Source organism: Salmo salar, chromosome 02 (assembly GCF_965601325.2).
Source record: "Salmo salar chromosome 02, fSalSal1, whole genome shotgun sequence".
Classification (NCBI taxonomy): Eukaryota; Metazoa; Chordata; class Actinopteri; order Salmoniformes; family Salmonidae; genus Salmo; species Salmo salar.
The window spans coordinates 72,396,211-72,424,146 of record NC_138292.1 but is presented as its reverse complement, the minus strand read 5'-3'; the positions used below and the strand labels follow the sequence as shown (position 1 = coordinate 72,424,146).

The 27,936-nt window shown below is 40.6% G+C and overlaps 1 protein-coding gene across 5 annotated transcripts; it reads left to right on the top strand.

Moving 5' to 3' along the window:
- On the top strand, nucleotides 1-27,863 carry LOC106600058 (uncharacterized). 5 transcript variants are annotated; one of them, XM_082966634.1, is made up of 15 exons: nucleotides 1,322-2,622; nucleotides 9,484-9,579; nucleotides 17,220-17,297; nucleotides 17,577-17,921; nucleotides 18,072-18,302; nucleotides 18,429-18,794; nucleotides 18,906-19,135; nucleotides 19,485-19,748; nucleotides 20,051-20,141; nucleotides 20,307-20,346; nucleotides 20,642-20,722; nucleotides 20,900-20,980; nucleotides 21,174-21,827; nucleotides 24,310-24,440; nucleotides 24,642-27,863. In XM_082966634.1, the coding sequence occupies exons 1-8, from the start codon at nucleotides 2,577-2,579 to the stop codon at nucleotides 19,530-19,532; spliced, it is 1,440 nt and encodes a 479-aa protein (XP_082822760.1). In that variant the 5' UTR covers nucleotides 1,322-2,576; the 3' UTR covers nucleotides 19,533-19,748; nucleotides 20,051-20,141; nucleotides 20,307-20,346; nucleotides 20,642-20,722; nucleotides 20,900-20,980; nucleotides 21,174-21,827; nucleotides 24,310-24,440; nucleotides 24,642-27,863. The 5 variants fall into 5 exon arrangements, with proteins under 5 accessions (XP_045564850.2, XP_082822764.1, XP_082822760.1 ...); XM_082966638.1 differs by lacking the exons at nucleotides 1,322-2,622; nucleotides 24,310-24,440; nucleotides 24,642-27,863 and adding an exon at nucleotides 72-138 and having other exon boundaries at nucleotides 21,174-23,469; XM_082966632.1 differs by lacking the exons at nucleotides 24,310-24,440; nucleotides 24,642-27,863 and having other exon boundaries at nucleotides 21,174-23,469.
- Nucleotides 27,864-27,936: the final 73 nt, after the last annotated feature.

Below are 27,936 nucleotides of genomic sequence, written 5' to 3'. Positions count from 1 at the left end.
GGACAGTTCTATACCAGTTTCTTGTATCCTGACTACTTTAAATATGTGTCAACCACAGAACTGACAGTTACTATCAGTTTCCACACACTGCCAATAAGTTGACTCACTGTACAAGACCTCTCCCCTTCACTTCCCTCTGTAAGTACTCTTTACAATATCTTGAAAAATAGTTTTTGGTTTTAAGTCATATACTTTCAGGGTAATGTATCATGTTACTTCTTGTTATGTTTTGAGTTGTGTTTTGGTTGTTACATCAGGCCCAGTATTCATAAAGGTTCTCAGTGTAGGAGTGTTGATCTACATAGGGAAGAAATGATTAACCGGGGTAAAAAATGCCTGTGTGTGCATATGTGTATGATAACAGGCTACATTAGACTATATATGGATAACAGGCTACATTAGACTATATATGGACACTAGGCTAAATTAGACTATGTATGGACAACAGGCTACATTAGACTATATATGGACAACAGGCTACATTTAAGCAATAAGGCCCGAGGAGGTGTGGTATACGGCCAAAATACCACGGCTAAGGGCTGTTCTTATACATGACGCAATGCAGAGTGCCTGGATACAGCCCTTATCCATGGTATATTGGCTTTAGACTATATATGGATAATAGCAGTGTTGTAAATCCGGTCACGAGACCACATATTGAGTGTCTAAGTCTTGTCTCAGAGTTGGATACATTTGTACTTGGTCTTGGCTCAGTCTCGCGAGGACATGTCTGTAATAGTAATAGATATTCCAGAGACCAGCGGAATAAAAAACTAATTGTCAGCTTCCATTTATTCAGTCAGCGCGTAAAACCGCTTTGGCAGGCCAAATATATACACTCCTTTCTTGAAACATTAGCATCTTAATAGTCTTTATATCTATTATAGACATGTTTGCGCAGTGGCAAACCTATAGGCTTTCAGTGTGTGACAGGTTCTGAATTCTGAAAGGACAGCATCCGTAATACCAGTGCAGTCATATAATCCCTACTGGTGCGAATCAAAGTGGTGTAGTGTTGGTACACAATTTATCAATTATGGAGTACAATAGAGAAATTATGCACTTTGATGCACAAAGTAGCCTACACAATAGCCGCACACAACCTAGTTTCAGCGGAATATAATCTACAGGCAGCAAGAGCATGCAGCTCTCAACTGGTTTTGAAATGGAGCAGCTCACAGAAGAATGATTTCGGTTGACGGTAGGGTAGCTATAGCCTAATGTTAGCTAGCTAACATTGAACCTGGTTGGTTAGCTACCTGCAGATTCATGCATGGTAGTAACGTCATGAGTTGTGATAATGGTTCATTGTTTACCTAGCTAGCTAGCTACATGTCTTAACAATAGACTCCACTATGCGTTCGTAAATTCAGTTTGGTCATCTACTCTGATTTCAGAGCACTCTCGTTTGAGTGTGCCAGAGAGTGCAGAATATCTGATGAATTTACGAATGCTCAACACTCGTTGAATATGGCCGGTGTCAGTAAACATCAGTAAACTCATCGGCCAGAGCTTCCGGTGGGCTCTCTGAACGTGAAACGCTCTGAATTTACGAACGGCCACACTTGCAGTCACCAAACACTCTGAATAACATAACAGCCTAACCAGCTCTGCTAGTGCGAGTAATGTTCAGTGAGCTGTTCTCTCTCACTTAGATGTCTGGAAGTAGTTAGCAAGTTAGCCTGCGTGCTTGACTGCTGTTGTTAGTACATTCGGATCAACCCTTAAAGAGATGGGTGGAGCTAAAGCTTAGAGGGTGTGAACGATGCTGAATGGGTGTAGACAAAGAAAGGCTCTCCAATAGTAGTGCCAAAACATTCAAAGGCCATTTTCTCAAAAGTGAGTTTACAAGTTGATCAACTTTCAAAGCAAAATTACTTTCCCATTGTTCCACAGCTGTAGTGTATGATAAATCATTTTGTAGCTCTGAGTTTCTACTTTTATCCAATGTAAAAAAAACACATTTTCTAATGTTGCAACATAATACCGATTTGAGCAGGCCAGTCACATTTGTGATGTGCATTTGTGACCCGATTCAGGAAACTAGGCGTATGTCACAAGTCACGACTTCACAGGAGAGCTGTTTGAACGTAAAAATATTTTTTATCAGAATGCGAACATGTGAAATTTCATGTGCCTTAAAATCAAACTTGTATGCCATCTGTAAATACAAATAAAATTGTTAAATTACGAGCGTAGTTGGTTTAGCCACAGAGAAAGTGAGCAACCTTCCCGCTAGCCATGATTGCCTGAGATAATGAGTGGGCTGGACATGCCAAGAGATGAGTTTGGATTGGTCTGGCATATAGCACGCGTCTGTCTATTGGAGCTGGAAAGTATGTCTAGGTAATCATGTCAAACACAGCTTTTTAAAAAATGTATTGCATAGTAAAACTGCATAAACCTAATGTCAAGTTAGTGTACTAACGTTAGTTGGCTGGCTCGCTAGCTAATGTTATGTGTATGCTCTCCACTTTCTGGAGGACCGAGTTTTGAAATCAGTGGAATTCAAGTATGATAGCTAAGGAGATGGAGAAAACACCAGTCTGGATTATATCACCAAGCTAAGGGCAACCATGCATGGCATCAGACAGGAGACGCGTCCAACCATAATGTATACTGGTAAGATGTTCTAGCTAGCTACATTTTCAGATATTGCATGTTTCTAAAGAGATGGGTGGGGCTAAGGCTTAAGAGGGTGTGAACAATGCTGAATGGATGTAGACAAAGAAGGGCTCTTCAATAGTAGTACCAAAACATTGAAAGACGGTTTTCTCTAAAGTGAGTTTACAAGTTGATCAACTTTCAAAGCAGAATTACTTTCCCATTATTTCTTCAAATGCAGTGTATGATATACAATTTTGTAGCTCAGAGTCTCTACTTTTATCCAATGTAAAAAACAGAAATTCAAATGTTGCTACATAAGACTGAATCCAGGTGGTGAGTCACATTTGTGACCATGCCCTGTTCGCATCAGAGCCATATACATGGATGGGCCTGGGGGGACACAGGCCCACCAACTGGGGAGCCAAGCCCTGACAGTCTGAGCCAATCAAATTGATGTGGTTTATGCATTGTTGTGGACTTAGAATATCACATTTCTGTCTTTTTTCTGTACAAAAAAAATGTGTGATTGTGAGAGTGAAAATCTGAAAAAATCGATAGGAAAACCCATAAAAATCCATGGGAAAACATAGGATTTTTCACACAGGGTGCCTTTCAAATGCATTGAGATGTACAACTGATTAGGTATCCCCCTTTCCTATGCTGGCCGGGTGGGCAGTTTGGGAACTTTTTGACAAAATTTGACTATACCACCTTCTCCAGGCACCTATGCTACTGCATAGGGCCGATGGAAAGACAGCAGTTACACACAGCATGATGTTAAAGAAGAAGCAGATGATTAAATCAAACATAATAAGCCAGTTGGTCCCAGTCATAAGAATACAAAAACACAAACTCTCTAGGTTAGGGGGCAGTATTTGCACGGCCGGATAAAAAACGTACCCGATTTAATCTGGTTATTACTACTGCCCAGAAACTAGAATATGCATATAATTATTGGCTTTGGATAGAAAACACCCTAAAGTTTCTAAAACTGTTTGAATGGTGTCTGTGAGTATAACAGAACTCATATGGCAGGCAAAAACCTGAGAACATTCCAAACAGGAAGTGCCCTCTCTGACCATTTCTTGACCTTCTACACTCTCTTTATTGAAAACTGAGGATCTCTGCTGTAACGTGACACTTCCTACGGCTCCCATAGGCTCTCAGAAGGCGGCAGAACGGTGAATGATGACTCTGGTGTCCCAGGCTGAAAAACAGTAGCGCATTTGGATAGTGGTCGATCAGAGAACAATGAGACTGGGGGCGTGTGCACGAGCCGACACCATGTTTTTATTTTTTTGACTTTGAACGAAAACAGGGTTTCCCGGTCGGAATATTATCGCTTTTTTATGAGAAAAATCGCATAAAAATTGATTTTAAACAGCGGTTGACATGCTTCGAAGTACGGTAATGGAATATTTAGAATGTTTTGGTCACGAAACGAGTTGGGCGCGTCACCCTTCGGATAGTGTCTTGAACGCACGAACAAAACAGAGGATAGTTGAACATAACTATGGATTATTTTGAACCAAACCAACATTTGTTATTGAAGTAGAAGTCCTGGGAGTGCATTCTGACGAAGAACAGCAAAGGTAATCCAATTTTTCTTATAGTAAATCTGAATTTGGTGAGGGCCAAACTTGGTGGGTGTCAAAATAGCTAGCTCGTGATGGCGAGCTATCTACTCAGAATATTGCAAAATGTGCTTTTGCCGAAGAGCTATTTTAAAATCGGACATAGCGATTGCATAAAGGAGTTCTGTATCTATAATTCTTAAAATAATTGTTATGTTTTTTGTGAACGTTTATCGTGAGTAATTTAACCTCTCTGGGCTAGGCGGGACGAATTCGTCCCACCTACGCAACTGCCAGCTGAATCCCGTGGCGTGATTTTCAAATACCTTAGAAATGCTATTACTTCAATTTCTCAAACATATGACTATTTTACAGCATTTTAAAGACAAGACTCTCGTTATCTAACCACACTGTCCGATTTCAAAAAGGCTTTACAACAAAAGCAAAACATTAGATTATGTCAGCAGAGTACCCAGCCAGAAATAATCAGACACCCATTTTTCAAGCTAGCATATAATGTCACAAAAACCCAGAAGACAACTAAATGCAGCACTAACCTTTGATCTTCATCAGATGACAACCCTAGGACATTATGTTATACAATACATGCATGTTTTGTTCAATCAAGTTCATATTTATATCAAAAACCAGCTTTTTACATTAGCATGTGACGTTCAGAACTAGCATACCCCCCACTCACGATAAACGTTCACAAAAAATGTAACAATTATTTTAAGAATTATAGATACAGAACTCCTTTGTGCAATCGAGGTGTCCGATTTTAAAATAGCTTTTCGGTGAAAGCACATTTTGCAATATTCTCAGTAGATAGCCCAGCCATCACGGCTAGCCATTTAGACACCCACCAAGTTTAGCCCTGACCAAAGTCAGATTTACTATTACAAAAGTTTGATTACTTTTGTTGTCTTCGTCAGAATGCACTCCCAGGACTGCTACTTCAATAACAAATGTTGGTTTGGTCCAAAATAATCCATCGTTATATCCAAATAGCGGTGTTTTGTTCGTGCGTTCCAGACACTATACGAAATGGTAAATCAGGGTCACGAGCATGGCGCAATTCGTGACAAAAAAATTCTAAATATTCCATTACCGTACTTCGAAGCATGTCAACTGCTGTTTAAAATCAATTTTTATGCCATTTTTCTCGTAAAAAAGCGATAATATTCCGACCGGGAATCTGCGTTTAGGTAAACAGAGGAAAGAAAACAAAGCATTCGGTTGACGCGGGCACGCGCCTGAGTCTCACAGTACTGTAACCAGCCACTACCCAAACGCGCTACTTTTTTTCAGCCAGAGCCTGCAAAGCCACGATTCAGCTTTTTGCCGCCTTCTGAGAGCCCATGGCAGCCGTAGGAAGTGTCACGTAACAGCAGAGATCCTTTGTTTTGGATAGAGATGGCAAAGAAGGCCAAGAAATGGTCAGACAGGGTACTTCCTGTACAGAATCTTCTCAGGTTTTGACCTGCCATTTGAGTTCTGTTATACTCACAGACACCATTCAAACAGTTTTAGAAACTTTGGAGGGTTTTCTATCCAAAGCCAATAATTATATGCATATTCTAGTTACTGGGCAGGAGTAGTAACCAGATTAAATCGGGTACGTTTTTTATCCAGCCGTGTCAATACTGCCCCCTAGACCTAACAGGTTAATAAATTCAGCGGAAGTTTGCGGTGGGTATGCTAGTTCCTTTATGCAATCGCGGTGTCCGATTTTAAAATAGCTTTTCGGTGAAAGCACATTTTGCAATATTCTGAGTAGATAGCCCGGCCATCACAGGCTAGCTATTTTGACACCCACCAAGTTTGGTACTCACCAAACTCAGATTAACTATAAGAAAAATTGGATTACCTTTGCTGTTCTTCGTCAGAATGCACTCCCAGGACTTCTTCTTCAACAACAAATGTTGGTTTGGTTCCAAATAATCCATAGTTATATCCAAATAGCGACGTTTTGTTCGTGCGTTCAAGACACTATCCAAAGGGTAACGAGGGGTGACGCGCAGACGCGTATCGTGACAAAAAAATTCTAAATATTCCATTACCGTACTTCGAAGCATGTCAAACGCTGTTTAAAATCAATTTTTATGCGATTTTTCTCGTAAAATAGCGATAATATTCCGACCGGGAGTCGTTGTTTTCGTTCAAAGACTGAAAATGCAAAATGGACTCTTCACGTCCACGCGCACACCCGTCTCATTGTTCTCAGATCGACCACTATCCAAATGCGCTACTGTTTTTCAGCCAGAGACTGCAGAGTCATCATTCAACGTTTTGGCGCCTTCTGAGAGCCTATGGGAGCCTTAGAAAGTGTCACGTTACAGCAGAGATCCCCTGTTTTGGATAGAGATGACAAAGAAGTCCAAGAAATGGTCAGACAGGGTACTTCCTGTACAGAATCTTCTCAGGTTTTGGCCTGCCATTTGAGTTCTGTTATACTCACAGACACCATTCAAACAGTTTTAGAAACTTTGGAGTGTGTTCTATCCAAAGCTACTGATTATATGCATATTCTACTTTCTGGGCAGGAGTAATAACCAGATTAATTCGGGTACGTTTTTTATCCGGCCGTGAAAATACCGCCCCCATCCATAACAAGTCAACGACAGTTGTTAAACAAACTGAAAGGGTGCATACAATTGCTGCTGCCCTGTAACAATGGTTAATGCAGTTCTGATGAATAAAAAAGTATACCAGTTTCATTTAACCTGTTGAGGACAGACGTTCCACTAGCGGAACCCCGTGCATCGCACGGCGCAAAATACAAAACCAACTAAAATACCACAATTCAATTTTCTCAAACAATCAACTATTTTACACCATTTTAAAGATAAGACTCGTTAATCTAACCACATTGTCCTATTTCAAAAAGGCTTTACAGCGAAAGCAAAACGTTAGCTTATGTTAGGAGAGTACATAGACACAAATAATCACACAGCCATTTTCCAAGCAAGCATATATGTCACATAAACCCAAACCACAGCTAAATGCAGCACTAACCTTTGATGATCTTCATCAGATGACACTCCAAGGACATTATGTTATACAATACATGCATGTTTTGTTCAATCAAGTTCATATTTATATCAAAAACCAGCTTTTTACATTAGCATGTGATGTTCAGAATTAGCATACCCACCGAAAACTTCCGGTGAATTCACTAAATTACTCATGATAAACGTTCACAAAATACATAACAATTATTTTAAGAATTATAGATACAGAACTCCTTTATGCAATTGCGGTGTCAGCACATTTTGCAATATTCTGAGTACATAGCTCGGCCATCACGGCTAGCTATTTTGACACCCACCAAGTTTGGGCTCACTAAACTCAGAATTACTATTACAAAAATTGGATTACCTTTGCTGTTCTTCGTCAGAATGCACTCCCAGGACTTCTACTTCAACAACAAATGTTGTTTTGGTTCCAAATAATCCATAGTTATATTCAAATAGCTCCGTTTTATTCGTGCGTTCAGGTCACTATCCGAAGGGTGACGTGCGAGCGCATTTCGTGACAAAAAAATTCTAAATATTCCATTACCGTACTTAAAAGCATGTCAAACGCTGTTTAAAATCAATTTTGATGCTATTTTTCTCATAAAATAGCGATGATATTCCAACTGGGCAACGTTGTATTCATTCAAAGGCTGAAAGAAAAAAATGGAGTAGTCTCATGATGGCGCATCTCAGTCTCACTGTCCCCAGGCTGACCACTTACAAATTCTGCTGCTGTTCTTTGCCCAGAGACAGCAGACACCCCATTCCACTTTCTGGTGGCTTTAGAGAGCCAATTGAAGCCTTAGAAAATGTCACATTACAGCATAGATGCTGTATTTTCGATAGAGATACAACAGAAGGACAACACATTGTCAGACAGGGCACTTCCTGTATGGAATCTTCTCAGGTTTTGGCCTGCCAAATGAGTTTTGATATACAGACACCATTCAAACAGTTTTAGAAACGTTAGAGTGTTTTCTATCCAAATCTACTAATTATATGCATATTCTAGTTTCTGGGCAGGACTAGTAACCAGATTAAATTGGGTACGCTTTTTTTATCCGGCTGTGAAAATACTGCCACCTATCCCAAAGAAGTTAAGGACCACAAGAAATGGCAGCTGTGCTATATACATTGCAAAATAGTTGGGAAGAGGTTTTTGATGAACTGACACACAAAATGACACCAGAGTTTTTCAATTTAAATTGTTATAGAAAATTATTGCAACGAATAGAATGTTATATTTATGGGGATACAACCATCCCAGCTCTGCAGATTTTGCTGTGAAGAGACAGAATCATTAGATAATTTGTGTTGGTACTGTCCATAAGTAGCTTGTTTTTGGTCGCAGCTACAGGAATGGATGAAGAATTGTAACATTTACCTGGAGCTAACTCTGCAAATAGCATTGCTAGGTGATTTAAAAAGTCATAGTCAATCTATCAATAATATAATAATCCTCTTAGCAAAAAAATGTATCTTTAATATACAATCTTTATAAACAATGAGAATAGAAAGGTTACAAACTTTTGTGAAACATCACAGCACAGTAGAGAAAAATATAGCAAAAAGAAATCATAACTGGATTGTGTTCAGAGATAGATGGGAGGGGTTGAGTGGAGTTGAAGGGTGGGAGAAAAATAACAAGACAACTAATGTAAAATATACTTTGTCTGTAAAATGTATATAGGTTCAGAACTTTTGTGAAACAGCACAGTTAGAAAATATATGGCAAATAGAAATCAAAACTGAATGTTGGGACAGAAAAAAAGATAACTCTTGTAAAAATGTTATTTTATTTCACCTTTATTTAACCAGGTAGGCAAGTTGAAAACAAGTTCTCATTTACAAGTGCGACCTGGCCAAGATAAAGCAAAGCAGTTCGACACATACAACACAGAGTTACACATGGAGTAAAACAAACATACAGTCAACAATGCAGTAGAAAAATAAGTATATATACAATGTGAGCAATGAGGTGAGTTAAGGGAGGTAAAGGCAAAAAAAGGCCAAGGTGGCGAAGTAAATACAATATAGCAAGTAAAACACTGGAATGGTAGATTTGCAGTGGAAGAAAGTGCAAAGTAGAAATAATGGGGTGCAAAGGAGCAAAATAAATAAATAAATAAAATACAGTAGGGGAAGAAGTAGTTGTTTGGGCTAAATTATACATGGGCTATGTACAGGTGCAGTGATCTGTGAGCTGCTCTGACAGTTGGTGCTTAAAGCTAGTGAGGGAGATAAGTGTTTCCAGTTTCAAAGATTTTTGTAATTCGTTCCAGTCATTGGCAGCAGAGAACTGGAAGGAGCGGCGGACAAAGGAGGAATTGTCTTTGGGGGTGACCAGAGAGATATACCTGCTGGAGCGCGTGCTACAGGTGGGTGCTGCTATGGTGACCAGTGAGCTGAGATAAGGAGGGACTTTACCTAGCAGGGTCTTGTAGATGACTTAGAGCCAGTGGGTTTGGCGACGAGTATGAAGCGAGGGCCAGCCAACGAGAGCGTACAGGTCGCAGTGGTGGGTAGTATATGGGGCCTTGGTGACAAAACGGATGGCACTGTGATAGACTGCATCCAATTTATTGAGTAGGGTATTGGAGGCTAAAATACAGTGCAGTGGGACAGTATTCAGACCCCTTGACTTCTTCCATATTTTGTTACGTTACAGCCTTATTCTAAAATGTATTTTATAAAATCACCCTCATCAATCTACACACAATACCACATAATTAGAAAGCAAAAACGGGTTTTTCGATTTTTGGGAAAATTTCAAAAAAATGTAAAACTTAATTATCACATTTAGATATATATTCAGACCCTTTACTCAGTACATTGTTGAAGCATCTTTGGCAGTGATTACAGCCGCAAGTCTTCTTGGGTATGACACTACAAGCTTGACACACCTGTATTTGGGGAGTTTCTCCCATTCTTCTCTGCAGATCCTCTCAAGCTCTTTCATGTGTGATGGGGAGCGTCGCTGCACAGCTATTTTCAGGTCTCTCCAGAGATGTTCGATCGGATTCAAGTCCGGGCTCTGGCTGGGCCACTCAAGGACATTCAGAGACTTGTCCAGAAGCCACTCCTGGGTTGTCTAGGCTGTGTGCCCAGGGTCATTGTCCTGTTGGAAGTTGAACATTCACCCTGGTTTGAGTTCTTGGGCGCAGGTTTTCATCAACGATCTCTCTGTACTTTGCACCGTTCATCTTTCCCTCAACCCTGACTAGTCTCCCAGTCCCTGCCACTGAAAAACATCCCCACAGCATGATGCTGCCACCACCAAACTTCACCGTACGGATGGTGCCATGTATGATTGGTAGAGTGCTGCAGAGATGTTTGTCCTTCTTGAAGGTTCTCCCATCTCCACAGAGAAACTCTGGAGCTCTGTCAGAGTGACCATTGGGTTCTTGGTCACCCTGACCAAGGCCATTCTCCCCCAATTGCTCAGTTTCGCCGGGCTGCCAGCTCTAGGAACAGTCTTGGTGGTTCTAAACTTCTTCCATTTAAGAATGATGGACACCACTGTGTTCTTGGGGACCTTCAATGCTGCAGAAATGTTTTGATACCCTTCCCTGACTCTGTGCTCTGACATGCACTGTTAACTGTGGGACCTTATATAGACAGGTGTGTGCCTTTTCAAATCATGTCCAACCATTTGAATTTACCATAGTTGAACTCCAATTAAGTTGTAAAAACATCTCAAAGATGATCAATGGAAACAGGACGCAGCTGATCTCAATTTCGAGTCTCATAGCAAAGGGTCTGAAAACGTATGAAATAAGGTATTTCTGTTTTGTATTTTTTATACATTTGCAAAAAATTCTGAACCTGTTTTTGCTTTGTCATTATGGGTTATTGTGTGTGGATGGATGAGATTGATATTTTATTTGATACATTTTTGAATAAGGCTTTAGCATAACAAAATGTGGAAAAAGTCAAGGGGACTGAATACTTTACAAATGCACTATAGATAACAGGCAACATTAAATTATATATGGAAAACAGACACCATTAGATTATATATGCATAACAGGCTATATTAGACTATATGTGGATAACAGACAACGTTAGACTATATATGGATAACAGTCTACATTAGACTATATGTGGATAACATGCTACATTAGACTATATGTGGATAACAGACAACATTATAATATATATGGATAACAGGCTACATTAGACTATATATGGACTGCAGGCTACATTAGACTATATATGGATAGCAGGCTAAATTATATATATGGATAAAAGACAACATTAGACTAAATATGGATAACAGGCTACATTAGACTAAATATGGATAACATGCTACATTAGACTATATATGGATAACATGCTACATTAGACTATATATGGATAACATGCTACATTAGACTATATATGGATAACATGCTACATTATATATATGGATAAAAGACAACATTAGACTATTTATGGATAACAGGCTACATTAGACTATATTTGGATAACATGCTACATTAGTCTATATATGGAGAACAGGCTATTTTAGACTATATTTGGATAACAGGCTACAATAGACTATATATGGATAACAGGCTACATTAGACTATATATGAATAACAGGCTACATTAGACTATATATGGTTAACAGGCTACATTAGTCTATATATGGATAACAGGCTACATTAGACTATATATGGATAACAGGCTACATTAGACTATATATTGATAACAGGCTACATTAGACTATACAGTATATGGACAGCAGCAGTCAATACAGCAGGCAATGGTGATGATGATACTGATTTCTCTGCTAACTAATGCTACTACCAGTACAGAAGGGTCAGGATTGTAACAGAAGATTATCAAATCAAATGTTAATGGTCGCATACACGTTTAGCAGATCTTATTGTCGGTGTAGCAAAATGCTTTTTTCTTAGCTCCAACAGTGCAGTAGCATCTAACAATACACAACAATACATAAAAACCTAAAAGTAAAGTAATGGAATTAAGAAATATTGAAATATCAGGACAAGCAATGTCGTTTTCCGGAGTCTAAATATATAGAATAGTTTATGTACAGCAATAGTTGAATAGGATGGACTTGAGTAGACTACAGTATTTACATATGAAATGGCTGAAACGTGTGTACATTTTTTTAAAGTGACCAGTGTTCCATTATTAAAGTGACCAGTGTTCAATTATTAAAGTGACCAGTGTTACATTATTAAAGTGACCAGTGTTACTTTATTAAAGTGACCAGTGTTACTTTATTAAAGTGACCAGCGTTACTTTATTAAAGTGACCAGTGTTACTTTATTAAAGTGACCAGTGTTCCATTATTAAAGTGACCAGTGTTACGTTTTTAAAGTGACCAGTGTTCCATTATTAAAGTGACCAGTGTTCCGTTATTAAAGTGAGCAGTGTTACTTTATTAAAGTGACCAGTGTTACTTTATTAAAGTGACCAGCGTTACTTTATTAAAGTGACCAGTGTTACTTTATTAAAGTGACCAGTGTTCCATTATTAAAGTGACCAGTGTTCAATTATTAAAGTGACCAGTGTTACTTTATTAAAGTGACCAGTGTTACTTTATTAAAGTGACCAGCGTTACTTTATTAAAGTGACCAGTGTTACTTTATTAAAGTGACCAGTGTTCCATTATTAGTGACCAGTGTTACGTTTTTAAAGTGACCAGTGTTCCATTATTAAAGTGACCAGTGTTCCGTTATTAAAGTGACCAGTGTTCCGTTATTAAGGTGACCAGTGTTCCGTTATTAAAGTGACCAGTGTTACAATATTAAAGTGACCAGTGTTCCATTATTAAAGTGACCAGTGTTACGTTTTTAATGTGACCAGTGTTCCATTATTAAAGTGACCATTGTTCCATTATTAAAGTGACCAGTGTTCCGTTATTAAAGTGACCAGTGTTACGTTATTAAAGTCACCAGTGTTCCGTTATTAAAGTGACCAGTGTTAAATTATTAAAGTGACCAGTGTTACTTTATTAAAGTGACCAGTGTTCCGTTATTAAAGTGACCAGTGTTATGTTACTAAAGTGACCAGTGTTACTTTATTAAAGTGACCAGTGTTCCGTTATTAAAGTGACCTGTGTTCCATTATTAAAGTGACCTTGGTTCCGGTATTAAAGTGACCAGTGTTCCGTTATTAAAGTGACCAGTGTTACGTTATTAAAGTGACCAGTGTTCCGTTATTAAAGTGACCAGTGTTACAATTTTAAAGTGACCAGTGTTCCATTATTAAAGTGACCAGTGTTCCGTTATTAAAGTGACCATTGTTACATTATTAAAGTCACCAGTGTTACATTATTAAAGTGACCAGTGTTAAATTATTAAAGTGACCAGTGTTACTTTATTAAAGTGACCAGTGTTCCGTTATTAAAGTGACCAGTGTTCCGTTATTAAATTGACCAGTGTTATGTTACTAAAGTGACCAGTGTTACTTTATTAAAGTGACCAGTGTTCCGTTATTAAAGTGACCAGTGTTCCGTTATTAAAGTGACCAGTGTTCCGTTATTAAAGTGACCAGTGTTCCATTATTAAAGTGACCTTCGTTCCGGTATTAAAGTGACCAGTGTTCCGTTGTTAATGTGACCAGTGTTCCATTATTAAAGTGACCAGTGTTCTGTTATTAAATTAACCAGTGTTACGTTATTAAAGTGTCCAGTGTTCCATGTCTATTAGCATACGGCAACAGCCTATGTTGCAGGATTGAGTAACCGGGTGGCAGCCGGCTAGTGACAGTGACTAAGTTCAGGGCAAGATACTGGGTGGATGCCGGCTACTGATTGCTATTTAACAGTCTGATGGCCTTGAGATAGAAGCTGTTTTTCCATCTCTCGGTCCCAGCTTTGATGCACCTGTAATGACCTCGCCTTCTAGATGATAGTGGGGTGAACAGGCCGTTGCTCGAGTGGCTGAGGTCTTTGCCTATATTTTTCGTCCTGTGACACTAGGTGGTGTAGATGTCCTGAAGGGCATTCAGTGTGCTCCCGGTGATGCGTTGGGCTGATCGCACCACCCTCTGTAGAGACCTGCAGTTGCGGATGGTACAGTTGCCATACCAGGCGGTGATGACAGCCCAACAGGATGCTCTCAATGGTGCATCTGTAAAAGTTTGTGAGGGTCTTAGGGGACAAGCCACATTTCTTCAGCCTCCTGAGGTTAAAGAGGACCTGGTGCGCCTTCTTCACAACACTGTCTGTGTGGGTGGACCATTTCAGATTGTCAGTGATGTGTACACCGAGGAATTTGAAGGATTTCACCTTCTCCACTGCAGCCCCATCAATATGGTTTGGGGTGTGCTCCCTCTGCTGTATCCTGAAGTCCACGTTCAGCTCCTTCATTTTGTTGACGTTGAGGGAGAGGTTATTTTCCTAGCACCACTCCGCCAGGGCCCTCACCTCTTCCCTGTAGGCTGTTGTGTCATCTGCAAACTTGTTGATTGAGTTGGAGGCGTGCGTGGCCACACAGTCATGGGTGAACAGGGAGCACAGGAGGGGGCTGAGCAAGCATCCTTGTGGGGCCCCTGTGTTGAGGATCAGCATAGTAGAGGTGTTGTTTCCTACCTTCACAACCTGGGGGCGGCCCATCAGGATGTTCAGGACCCAGTGGAACAGGGCGGGGTTCAGATCCAGGGCCCCGAGCTTAACGATGAGCTTGGAGGGTACTATGGCATTGAAGGCTGAGCTGTAGTCAATGAACAGCATTCTTACAGAGTTATTCCTCTTGTCCAGATGGTATAGGGCAGTGTGCAATGCGATGGCTATTGCATCATCCGTGGATTTATTGGGGCGGTATGTGAATTGCAGTGAGTCCAGGGTGTCAGGTAAGTTTGAGGTGATGTGATCCTTAACTAGCCTCTCAAAGTACTTAATGATGACAGAAGTGAGTGCTATGGGGCGATAGTCATTTAGTTCAGTTACCTTCGCTTTCTTGGGTACAAGAACAATGATGGACATCTTGAAGCAAGTTGAGGCAGCAGACTGGGATAGGGATAGATTGAATACGTCCGTAAAGCCAGCTGAACTGTGCATGCTCTGAGGACCCGGCTAGGGATACCGTCTGGGCCAGCAGCCTTGTGAGGGTTAAAATTCTTAAATCTCTTACTCACGTCGGCCACGTAGAATGAGAGCTCATAGTCTTTGGGAGCGGCCCGTGTCGGCGACACTGAGATATCCTCAAAGCTGGCGAAGAAGGTGTTTAGCTTCTCAGGTAGCAAGACGTCGGTGTCCGCGATGTGGCTGGTTTTCCATTTATAATCTGTGATTGTCTAGAGTCCCTGCCACATACATCACATACAATAGTGGCAAGTTATACTACTGCAGACATCAGTGTTTTTATCCTTAAATGTGACTTTGTCAATTTTTTTATATATATTTTATTTTTTATTTAACCTTTATTTAACCAGGTAGGCTAGTTGAGAACAAGTTCTCATTTACAACTGTGACCTGGCCAAGATAAAGCAAAGCAGTGCAACACAAACAACAACACAGAGTTACACATGGAATAAACAAACATACAGTTAATAATACAGTAGAAAAAGTCTATATACACTGTGTGCAAATGAGGTAGGATAATGAAGGTAAGGCAATAAATCTGCCATAGTGGCGAAATAATTACAATACAGAAATTAAACACTGGATTTATAGATGTGCAGAAGATGAATGTACAAGTAGAGATACTGGGGTGCAAAGGAACAAAAATAGATAACAGTGTGGGGATGAGGTAGTTGGATGGGCTATTTACATATAGGCTAGCCAGTCTTGTGTTTCACAATTTTTTTGTGATTTGTTTCCAGTTTGTTATGTTGTTTTTAGCCAAACATTATTAAGGAAATTATTATTAAGATGGTGCCGTAATATTGAGATGCCAGTAGGGAGAGGTCTATAACACTGGACACTTTCGTAGGTGAGGAGGAGTGTACATTGAATTGATTAGTAGAATAGAATGAATGATATCATGGAACTGACCACATGTAAATTAAACTTTGACTTGTTACATATAGAACTCAGAATGTGTTGCCTTGCCCCTCTAAGTTATTATAAACATTTCAAATTGAATAGTGAACAAATGGTTTACATGGTTCTGTATTTAAAGAAGTGTAAGGTCTATCATTTGGAAGTGTATGACCCACTCTTATACACTAACCTCCCCTTTCTGATGTGCTGGTCTGGTAATTATACATGTTAATGTCTTAAGGAGGAAGGATAGTTCTGCATCACCTACCTGTGCCCTGACTACTTTAAATATGTATGAACCACAGTACTCCCATGCACTGTTAGTAAGTTGACTTACAGTACAGACCTCTCCCCTTCACTTCACTCTGTTAGTACTCTTGACAATATCTTGAAATATTGTTTTTAGTTATTTGTATTTAGTCATAAGTCATAGACTTGAGGGTAATGTATCCTTTACTTCTTGTTATGTTTTGAGCTGTGTTTTGGTTGTTACATCAGGGCCAGTATTCAATAAGTGTCAGTGTAGGAGTGCTGATCTAATCAAATCAAATGTTATTTGTCACATGCGCCAAATACAACCTTACCGTGAAATGCTTACTTACAAGCCCTTAACCAACAATGCAAATCAGGAAATAGAGTTACATCGGGTTGACATGATTAACCAGGTGGAACATGACATGCTCAGTGTAACGCTGTAGTGTGTGTGTGTGTGTGTGTGTGTGTGTGTGTGTGTGTGTGTGTGTGTGTGTGTGTGTGTGTATGTGTGTGTGTTCGTGAGTGCGTATGTCGGTGTGTGAGTCACTTGCTGTTTATCCTCATAGCTTGGGGATAGGAGTTATCATTGAACCTGGTGGTCAGTCTTTAGGCTGCTGTACAACTTGAAGGACCGTAGAGAATTGAACGTTTATCATCCTATATTTGGGGTTTTGAGAATAAAACAGCTTCAGAACAATCAAGGTGGAAAAATGTGTTAACAGTACAGCAGATCTACAGATCTGTTCAGGAAGTGATTGTTGTTGATGATGATGATGTATGTTGTATTTCACCAGCTAGTGAGTTGTTGTTTATGTTTCTAAGACTGCAGGGTGGGAGACGCAACAATGGCTTTGAGAAAAGCAGGAAGTGTGTTGGTGGTCTTTTTCTGGTCTGTGGCAGGTATGGTCCCTTTCATAACTGTTTTAGTTGCCCTGTGTTTCAATTTACAAACATGTCTAAAAGGTTAAGAGTCATAATGTTATTCTGCTGTTCTGTTTGGCGTATCTACTTCACTTTATATAGTTGTCTTTCACTCCTCATTGAGAGATGCTTATCTGTGGTTTCCATTCACACTCAACTCAGCAACTATGGCAACAAAATGTGGACACAACCTTCTGCTTTTGTGAGCCATTTTGGCTTAATTGTGATACCCTTGTGTTGTGTGACTGTGGGTTTCAGTTGTAATGGGTCAGGATGGCTGGAGTGTGACATACACCCCTCAGAGTATCTGTGCCTTGAGGGGGTCAACAGTTGACCTGACCTGCTCTTACACATATCCCAGTGGTACAGTCACAACAACCCTCTGGTTCACTAAATGGGAGACTGGTGTAGAACCTGAATATCTAGGACAGGACCCAGAATATGCAGGTCATGTGGAGTATCATGGGGATAAGGAGAAAGACTGTACCCTGAGAATCAAAGACCTGAGAGAGAGAGACTCATCTACGTACTGGTTCAGATTATTAACAGATCAGGAAGGAGGGACATATACTGGAAGTCCTGGAGTCACTTTGTCTGTCACAGGTACAGTAACAAATAGCTTTTCTTTTGAATTCCAATTAGTTCTGGACAATTGTTGTCGTGTGTATGTATAGTAGTCTGTATAACACTGTATTTCTTCCATCTTTGTATTAGAGTGATAAGTCAGTGATAAAGGGATTTACAGTGATATAGTTTTTTCTCCAGGTCTTCGGGTGAAGGTGACTGGTGGACATCAGGATAAGACACTGACCTGTATCACCACCTGTACTCTGACTGACAACCCCACCTACATCTGGTACAAGAACGGACAACATCTAGATGAAAGCACCTCACCCCAGTACAAAAGCTCAGTCTCCAGCAACTACATTGATGGTTATTCCTGTGCTGTAAAAGGCCAGGAGGATCTCCACTCTCCTGCAGTGTGTGAGTGTGAATTTAATACATTATACTGTGTGTTGGCTTCACTTTGTCATTTGAGAACTTTTTGCATTTCTAGGAAGAACTGAGAATACAATCCAGTTGTCCTCTTGTTATGTCACTGTGTTTCAGGTGTTCAGGGTCAGGACTGCAACAGAGTAACTTACACCAAGAGGAGAATCTGTGTCTTGAAGGGGTCAACAGTGGACATATCCTGTACTTATGTTGGGTATAATAGAGTCAAATCATCACTTTGGTTTAGTCCTAAACGGAGTGCTAGTTGGACTAATAAGTTGACACCTGAGGACCTAACCAGAGACCCAGGGTATGCAGGTCGTGTGGAGTACACTGGAAGAGAGAGTGAAACATATGAAGGTCCCTCCTCCCTGAGAATCTCAGATTTGAGAGAGGAGGACTCAGCTGAGTATCGCTTCGCTTTTAAAACTCAAAACTTTGAATGGGGTCATAGTTTCCCAGGAACAACTCTGTCTGTCACAGGTAATACTACACTGTATGATACAACTGTAAATCATATTGAATTACAGGAGAAAATAAATGAACCATCCTGTTAACACAGAGGTGTATGTGGTTTTATACATATTGTTTCAGGTCTGCAGGTGAAGGTGACTCCTGCTGCAGAGGGACAGAAGACACTGACCTGTAGCACCACCTGTACTCTGACGGACAACCCCACCTACATCTGGTATAAGAACGGACAACGTCTAGATGAGCCCACTTCCCAACAACACTCTAGTAATAACTTAGTAGTGTTGGGTCATTCTGCGGACAGTTACTCCTGTGCTGAAAACACCACGAGGACTTCCCCTCTCCTGCAGTGTGTGAGTATGAATTAAACTAGTATTCTACTTAGCAAGTATCAATAATTTAATATCAATGAGAAGGGTATTACTGCTTTATCTATCAATATTCATCATTACATAGAAATTACAGACAATGTCATAGATGTATGCATGTCTATAGTTAGAATGTTCAGTACCTCAAACACTTGAAGAATAGTTTAGTAGACACTCCGGTCCTAAAGTATCTCCAAATGTATACTTGTTCATGTTTTTTGTAAGTGATAGTTTTAGATAGCCCTCTGAATTTAGATATAATTTATTTTACACATGACGTCATTTGAGCTAGTATACAATTGTCCTAACCCTCTGACAAATTCTGCTTTACTAGATGCTCCAAAGAACACCTCAGTGTCAGTCAGTCCCTCTGGTGAAATAGTGGAGGGCAGTTCAGTGACACTGACCTGCAGCAGTGATGCCAACCCACCTGTGGACAAATACACCTGGTACAAGAAGAATGTAGCCTCACCAAAAGCATCAGGACAGAGTTACAGCATCACTAACATCATCTCTGAGGACAGAGGAGAATATTACTGTGAGGCTGAGAATACAATAGCATCTAATAACTCTACAGCTCTGATGATCATTGTAGCAGGTAAAGTTACATCTTCAATACTTCAAAACAAAAAGGTGTTCAATAAGCAATTATGTTTTAAGGTAATCTTCTTCTAGTTTGCCTTGGTACATGTTTGTTTACAACTATACATACATGCTTAAAGGCTTATATATACAAGTATTGTATTGCATTAATGTCCTGTATTGCCGTATATTCATTTTCAGTTTATAATAATATGCACTCATGTCATCTAATGTGAATGCACCAATTTGTAAGTCGCTCTGGATAAGAGCGTCTGCTAAATTACGTAAATGTAAATGTAAATCTATATTCTATTATAGTGAAACAGACCTCAGTTATGACTGCAGCTGTAGGAATCATAGTGATTGTTCTGGTTCTCATCCTCTGTCTCTCTGGACTCATGTGGTTCAGGTGAGTTAAAATGCATATTTTTATGATTGTTAGCACTGTGATTTGTTATTTACTCTTTTCATTCGTTTGTTAATTAATGAATTAATGTTCAAAATTGTATTTGTAACATGTCAACTTCCACTAGAGGTCAGTAGAGAGCAGAAATCACTTTGTTCCTCTTTACAGGAGATCCACAGGTGGAAGTGATGCCACAGCAGACACACAGGTTATTCCATCAGTTACACCAGGGTTTCCCAAAATCGGTCCTGTGGCCCCCCTCTCGTTTGGGTGCACGTTTTGTTTTTTGCCCTAGCACTACACAGCTGATTCAATAAACCAACAAATCATCAAGCTTTGATTATTTGATTAAACTGTGTGGTGTTAGGGCAATAACCAAAACGTGCACCCAGAGGGGACCCAACCACCTTCACACCTGCCACAATTAATTTACTGTGTCACGACAGTCTCTTTCATACTATTTTCATTGTTACCTCTCTCTCTCTCTCTCTCTCTCTACACAGAGTGTCCGTCCTGACTGTAACAGTGACACGTACACAGCTCTGAACATGAGGACCATGTCCCCTGACTACGACACTCTGGCAGTCAGTCTCATATAATTAATTTTTATTGTCTGTGAATGTGTTTGTGTTTTACACATGGATGTGTACAGAGAAAATTATGGAAAGACTGCTGTCTCAAAGAACTCATGCATTTCCTCTCTCCCTCCCTCTCCCCCTCTCTATCTTTCTCTCTCATGCTCTCTCTCTTTCTGTCCACAGAATGTCCATCCTGACCCTAACAGTGACATGTACACACCTCTGAACATGAAGACCAGGTCACCAGAGTATGACACCCTGGCAGTAAGTCTCTTATAGTTCATTTTGACTGTTTGTGTGTGTGTGTGTGTGTGTGTGTGTGTGTGTGTGTGTGTGTGTGTGTGTGTGTGTGTGTGTGTGTGTGTGTGTGTGTGTGTGTGTGTGTGTGTGTGTGTGTGTGTGTGTGTGTGTGTGTGTGTCCAAAGAAGGAATGCTAAATCAGAATGTCTTCTTTCAGAATGTGAGGGGACTCTCCCACTGAAGACAATCCCCACAGGACCTGGACTGAAGAGCTACAGTTCCAAGCTAAAGCTAGGCCTCACTCCTCTATTCTCTTGCTATCATATCTATTATGTTTTCCAGACCATGAACTTTAGCTTTTGAGTTAATGCTGGAATTTATGATAAGCATGTATATTAATGATAAATGGGATGGGTTATGCTTCTGCTTTTTTTCTATGGGATTTTTCCATTTTCATATTTTTGATTATATAAATGGCTTACCTTACTTGTGCACCAATCTGTTTACTACAGTTGAAGTCAGAAGTTTACATTCACCTTAGCCAAATACATTTTAACTCAGTTTTTCACAATTCCTGACATTTAGTCCTAGTAAATATTCCCTGTCTTAGGTCAGTTAGGGTCACCACTTTATTTTAAGAATGTGAAATGTCAGAATAATAGTAGAGAGATTGATTTATTTCAGCTTTATTTCTTTCATCACATTCCCAGTGGGTCAGAAGTTTACATACACTCAATTAGTATTTGGTAGCATTGTCTTTAAATTGTTTAACTTGGGTCAAATGTTTCAGGTAGCCTTCCACAAGCTTCCCACAATACATTGGGTGAATTTTGGCCCATTCCTCCTGACAGAGCTGGTGTAAATGAGTCAGGTTTGTAGGCCTCCTTGCTCGCACACGCTTTTTCAGTTCTGCCCACAAATGTTCGATAGGATTAAGGTCAGGGCTTTGTGATGGCCACTCCAATACCTTGACTTTGTTGTCTTTAAGCCATTTTGCCACAACTTTGGAAGTATGCTTGTGGTCATTGTCAATTTGGAAGACCCATTTGCGACCAAGCTTTAACTTCCTGACTGATGTCTTGAGATGTTGCTTCAATATATCCACATAATTTTCCTCCTCATGATGCCATCTATTTTGTGAAGTGCACCAGTCCCTCCTGCAGCAAAGCACCCCCATAACATGATGCTGCCACCCCCGTGCTTCACGGTTGGGATGGTGTTCTTCGCCTTGCAAGCATCCCCCTTTTTCATCCAAACATAACGATGGTCATTATGGCCAAACAGTTCTATTGTTGTGTAATCAGACCAGAGGACATTTCTCCAAAAAGTACGATCTTTGCCCCCATGTGCAGTTGCAGGCCGTAGTTTGGCTTTTTTATGGCGGTTTGGAGCAGTGGCTTCTTCCTTGCTGAGCAGCCTTTCAGGTTATGTCGATATAGGACTCGTTTTACTGTGGATATAGATACTTTTGTAACTGTTTCCTACAGCATCTTCACAAGGTCCTTTGCTGTTGTTCTGGGATTGATTTGCACTTTTCGCACCAAAGTACGTTCATCTCTAGGAGACAGAACCTGTCTCCTTCCTGAGCGGTATGACGGCTGCGTGGTCCCATGGTGTTTATACTTGCATACTATTGTTTGTACAGATGAACGTGGTACCTTCAGGCTTGTGGGAATTGCTCCCAAGGATGAACCAGACTTGTGGAGGTCTACAATTCTTTTTCTGAGGTCTTGTCTGATTTCCTTTGATTTTCCCATGTTGTCAAGCAATGAGGCACTGAGTTTGAAGGTAGGCCTTGAAATACATCCACAGGTACAACTCCAATTGACTCAAATTATGTCAATTAGCCTATCAGAAGCTTCTAAAGCCATGACATCATTTTCTGGAACTTTCCAAACTGTTTAAAGGCACAGTCAACATAGTGTATGTAAACGTCTGACCCACTGATATTGTCATACAGTGAATTATAAGTGAAATAATCTGTCTGTGAACAATTGTTGGAAAAATGACTTGTGTCATGCTCAAAGTAGATGTCCTATCCGACTTGCCAAAACTAGTTAGATAACAAGAAATTTGTGTAGTGGTTGAAAAATGAGTTTTAATGACTCCAACCTAAGTGTATGTAAACTTCCGAATTCAACTGTATCTATAGTTTAAGATTGTGTTGCTGATCTTTTTCTATGGGATGTTGCTATTTACAGATTATTTATAATATCGATAGTCCTACTTTCCTCAGCAACTAATATGGATAATATTGATAACAGTTTTTTAATATTTTTAGCCCTTAGGCCAAGTTTCTGTTGCTGTTGATGATAATATTAACTAATACTATATTGTTCAGTGTCATGATATTGCTTTTTTTTCATCAGTACATTACATACATTTAAACATTTGCAGTTTTTTACATTGTGGTTCAGTGTCAATACAGTACAAGCGCCATGTTGTAAATAAGATGACGATAATAAATACATTGACTATTTGATCAACTAATAATACATTGATTCATAACTATACCCTCTCAGCTCTTGTTTCTTGTATTTCTGCCTATTAGACACATGATGTCACCATTGAACCACATAACCACGAGTGGCTGGGCTATCGTTTCCTAAACTCGGTTCTGGGGACCCCACGGGGTGCACATTTAGGTTTTTGCCCAAGCACTACACAGCTGATTCAATTAATACAATCTTGATGACGGTTTGATTACACACACAGAGGCAGTGTTACTTAGTTTTCTCATTGACCTCAGAATTATTATTTATATTCTCTAAAATGACCCTGGTTTAACCCTTTGTGTGTGTGCTCCTCCAGAGAAGGATATTCAGCTGTATAAGCATGGCCAGTACTCTCAGGCTGTGGACATGTTCTCTGAGGTTATCCACTAAAACAGATTGTTTTGTGATGAAGGTCTAAAGTAGCCTCAACAGCACCATGTCAACAGATTTCGGGACTGTTAGCATAAAACAAGATTGAGATTTGAATGTGTTCTTATTTCATTTTAGAAGAGATGATAGACAAAACAACCGTTTTCTTAAAAAGGTCTTCTGAATGAGAATGTACCAGTGTTTGAGCTTGCGTGTTGCTGCTGATGTCCACCTGACAGCACTGTAGAGATCACAATGGTGAGTTAGACATCTCTGCATGAGTCAAGAGCCTTCAGTGTAGAGCTTGAGTCTTGCACATAAATAGTATCACCATTGTCCAACACAGAGAGAAAAGTACAACGAAAAGTACAAGTAATATCAGGCTGCAAAGGAAAAACAAGCTTTGTGCCGGTAATAAAACCCTATTCAATGCCATTGGTTCCATTGTATGTATTTTGATTGTGGCTGCTATTTTGTGCTCCTGTCCAGGGGATGGAGCTGGAGAGCACCAGGCTGGTGATCAGGTACCCAGACCACTAGATACAGGGAACCCATCCCTCTCCTCAGAGGACCAACCCTATAAGCCTCAACACCTCAGCCTCCCAGTACGCCTCCACAGGGTAAGGACATCTGTCTGTCAAAACATCAACTATCATTTATCAACATATATAAGCATTTATAATGGTTAATTATGAGTTATTCTAAAGTGTTACCAATCATCTCATTTAAACTTTGGAAATGTACAAAGTGATGGAAGGAGGAAGCAGGAGCACAGGTGCAGGTGTTTGTGTTTTCATACTGTTTGTCTCTCTCTCTCCCAGGACCAGGAGGATGGCTCCCATCAATGGTGACGAGTGTTTCTTCTGGAGGACCACCGGCTGTTTCTATGGTGACAATTGTCGCTTCAAACACAAGCCTGACCAGAGAGGAAGAGACAGGAAACCATGTCAACCCTGTCCACCATGACAACCCTGTCCACCACGCAGTGACTGGATATGAGAGAGGGAGGAGAATGATGAAGATTAAGGAAGAGGATGAGGGACTTTGTCCCTACTTTAAAAGGGAACAGGGGGTTTGGGGGGGTGTCACCCTGTTTGTAGTCCTCTGGCACAGACCACAGATCCCAGACGGAACACTAGACATATATAATGAGCGTGTGAAGTGTCAATCAAAGTGAAGAGGAGTGCAACTCTGATTTCCCTCTCTCTCGGCCTGAGCTGTAAAACATGGAAATTACATCATCATTAGAACCTTGAAGGGATCTTTGCCCAGTGAACCTCCTCTATGATGACCATGTTGTAAACACTAAGGGGGCTGACATCTGTTGTATCATGTGTTTAACTGTGTATGCAAGCTCAGCAAAAAAAGAAACGTCCTCTCACTGTCAACTGCGTTTATTTTCAGCAAACTTAACGTGTAAATATTTGTATGAACATAACAAGATTCAACAACAGAGACATAAACTGAACAAGTTCCACAGTCATGTGACTAACAGAAATGGAATAATGTGTCCCTGATCAAAGTGGGGGTGAAGATCAAAAGTAACAGTCAGTATCTGGAGTGGCCACCAGCTGCATTGAATACTGCAGTGCATCTCCTCCGCATGGACTGCACCAGACTTTCCAGTTCTTGCTGTGAGATATTACCCCACTCTTCCACCAAGGCACCTGCAAGTTCCCGGACATTTTTGGTGGGAATGGCCCTAGCCCTCACCCTCCGATCCAAAAGGTCCCAGATGTGCTCAATGGGATTGAGATCCGGGCTCTTCGTTGGCCATGGCAGAACACTGACATTCCTGTCTTGCAGGAAATCACACACAGAACGAGCAGTATGGCTGGTGGCATTGTCATGCTGGAGGGTCATGTCAGGATGAGCCTGCAGGAAGGGTACCACATGAGGGAGGATGTCTTCCCTGTAACGCACAGCTTTGAGAATGCCTGCAATGACAACAAGCTCAGTCCTATGATGCTGTGACACACCGCCCCAGACCATGACGGTCCCTCCACCTCCAAATCGATCCCGCTCCAGAGTACAGGCCTCGGTGTAACACTCATTCCTTCAACGATAAAAGCAAATCCGACCATCACCCCCGGTGAGACAAAACCGCGACTTGTCAGTGAAGAGCCAGTCCTGTCTGGTCCAGCGACGGTGGGTTTGTGCCCATAGGCGACGTTGTTGCCAGTGATGTCTGGTGAGGACCTGCCTTACAACAGGCCTGCAAGCCCTCAGTCCAGCCTCTCTCAGCCTATTGAGGACAGTCTGAGCACTGAAATAGGGATTGTGCATTCCTGGTGTAACTCGGGCAGTTGTTGTTGCCATCCTGTACCTCTCCCACAGGTGTGATGTTTGGATGTACCGATCCTGTGCAGGTGTTGTTACACGTGGTCTACCACTGCGAGGACGATCAGCTGTCTGTCCTGTCTCCCTGTAGCGATGTCTTAGGCGTCTCACAGTACGGACATTGCAATTTATTGCCCTGGCCACATCTGCAGTCCTCATGCCTCCTTGCAGCATGCCTAAGGCACGTTCACGCAGATGAGCAGGGACACTGGGCATCTTTCTTTTGGTGTTTTTCACAGCCAGTAGAAAGGCCTCTTTAGTGTCCTAAGTTTTCATAATGGTGACCTTCGTTGCCTACTGTCTGTAAGTGTCTTAACGATCGTTCCACAGGTGCATGTTCATTAATTGTTTATGGTTCATTGAACAAGCATGGGAAACAGTGTTTAAGCCCTTTACAATGAAGATCTGTGAAGTTATTTGGATTTTTCCAAATTATCTTTGAAAGACAGGGTCCTGAAAATGTTTCTTTTTTTGCTGAGTTTATGGTCATGTGACTGAACATGTGACCTAACCCTAACCCTAACCCTTGTGATGTCACTGCCAGCCTGATGCCATAGGGTGCCTAGTAATTGCCCCTACAGTGGATAAATAAACACTATTATTTAATTGAATTACAGTTGAATATGGGGCATGTTCCAGGCAGACTATATTGAAGTCACCTGCCTGCTCTCACAAACATTAGTCCTTCTCCTTTTTACCTAAAGGGGTACTATAATTCAAATTCAAATAGCTAAATGATTCATGGTATGACCACCTTAAAATAATTCCATATGTCAGCTAGTAGAACCCCCCCAAACGGCTTAGACTTTTTTAGAGGTATAGAAACACAGTGTCAGAGAGAGCAATGTCCAGTGCCTGAACACACAAATCAAATTGTATTTGTCACATGCGCCGAATACAACAGGTGTAGACTATACTGTGAAATGGTTATTAAGTAACAATGCAGTTGTTTTTATGTAAGAAAATATTCGATTTTTTTAATTATAAAAATGCAACAAAAAATATGAAATCACGATAAAATAACAATAACGAAGCAGCAATAACCAATTACATGAATGATTATTCAATGTCATTTAAAAAGACACGCATCATGTAGACACAATAGGACACAATAATCCCAGACAGACAGACAGACTTAGTTATATACATGTCAGGGTTCACTTTGGGTCCATTGCTGTCACGACTACTGCCGAGGGTTGTTCCTGTTTGGGTGGCGCTCGGCGGTCGTCGTCACCGGCCTACTAGCTGCCATCGATCCCCTTTTCGTTTTTCTGTTAGTCATGTCTTTATTAGTTGCACCTGTGTTCTGTTAGTTAATTAGTGATATTATTGTTGCATATCGTGTTGGACTTTGGATTTGTTACGCCCTGTTGTGTTTGGGCATTTTTCCTCTTTGTGGTACTTATTAAATATATATATTGTACCAAACATTTTTCTGCCTCCTGCGCCTGACTCCACACCCACGACGTCCAAGCGTTACTGAAGCCCGCACCAACAACATGGAGTCAGCAGAAGCAGGGGGAGGAGAGTGTGAGCCTCCTCATCTCCTACCTGAAGGGTCGAGCATTGGAGTGGGCCAACGCTGTTTGGAATGGACCAGACCCATTAACCTCTTACATCTAGACGTTCCCCTAGCGGAACACCTGCTCCAATATCCAATGATGGGCGTGGCGGAATTACAAATTCCTCAAAAGTCCCAAAACTTCAATTTTTCAAACATGACTATTTTACAGCATTTTAAAGACAAGACTCTCCTTTATCTAACCACACTGTCCG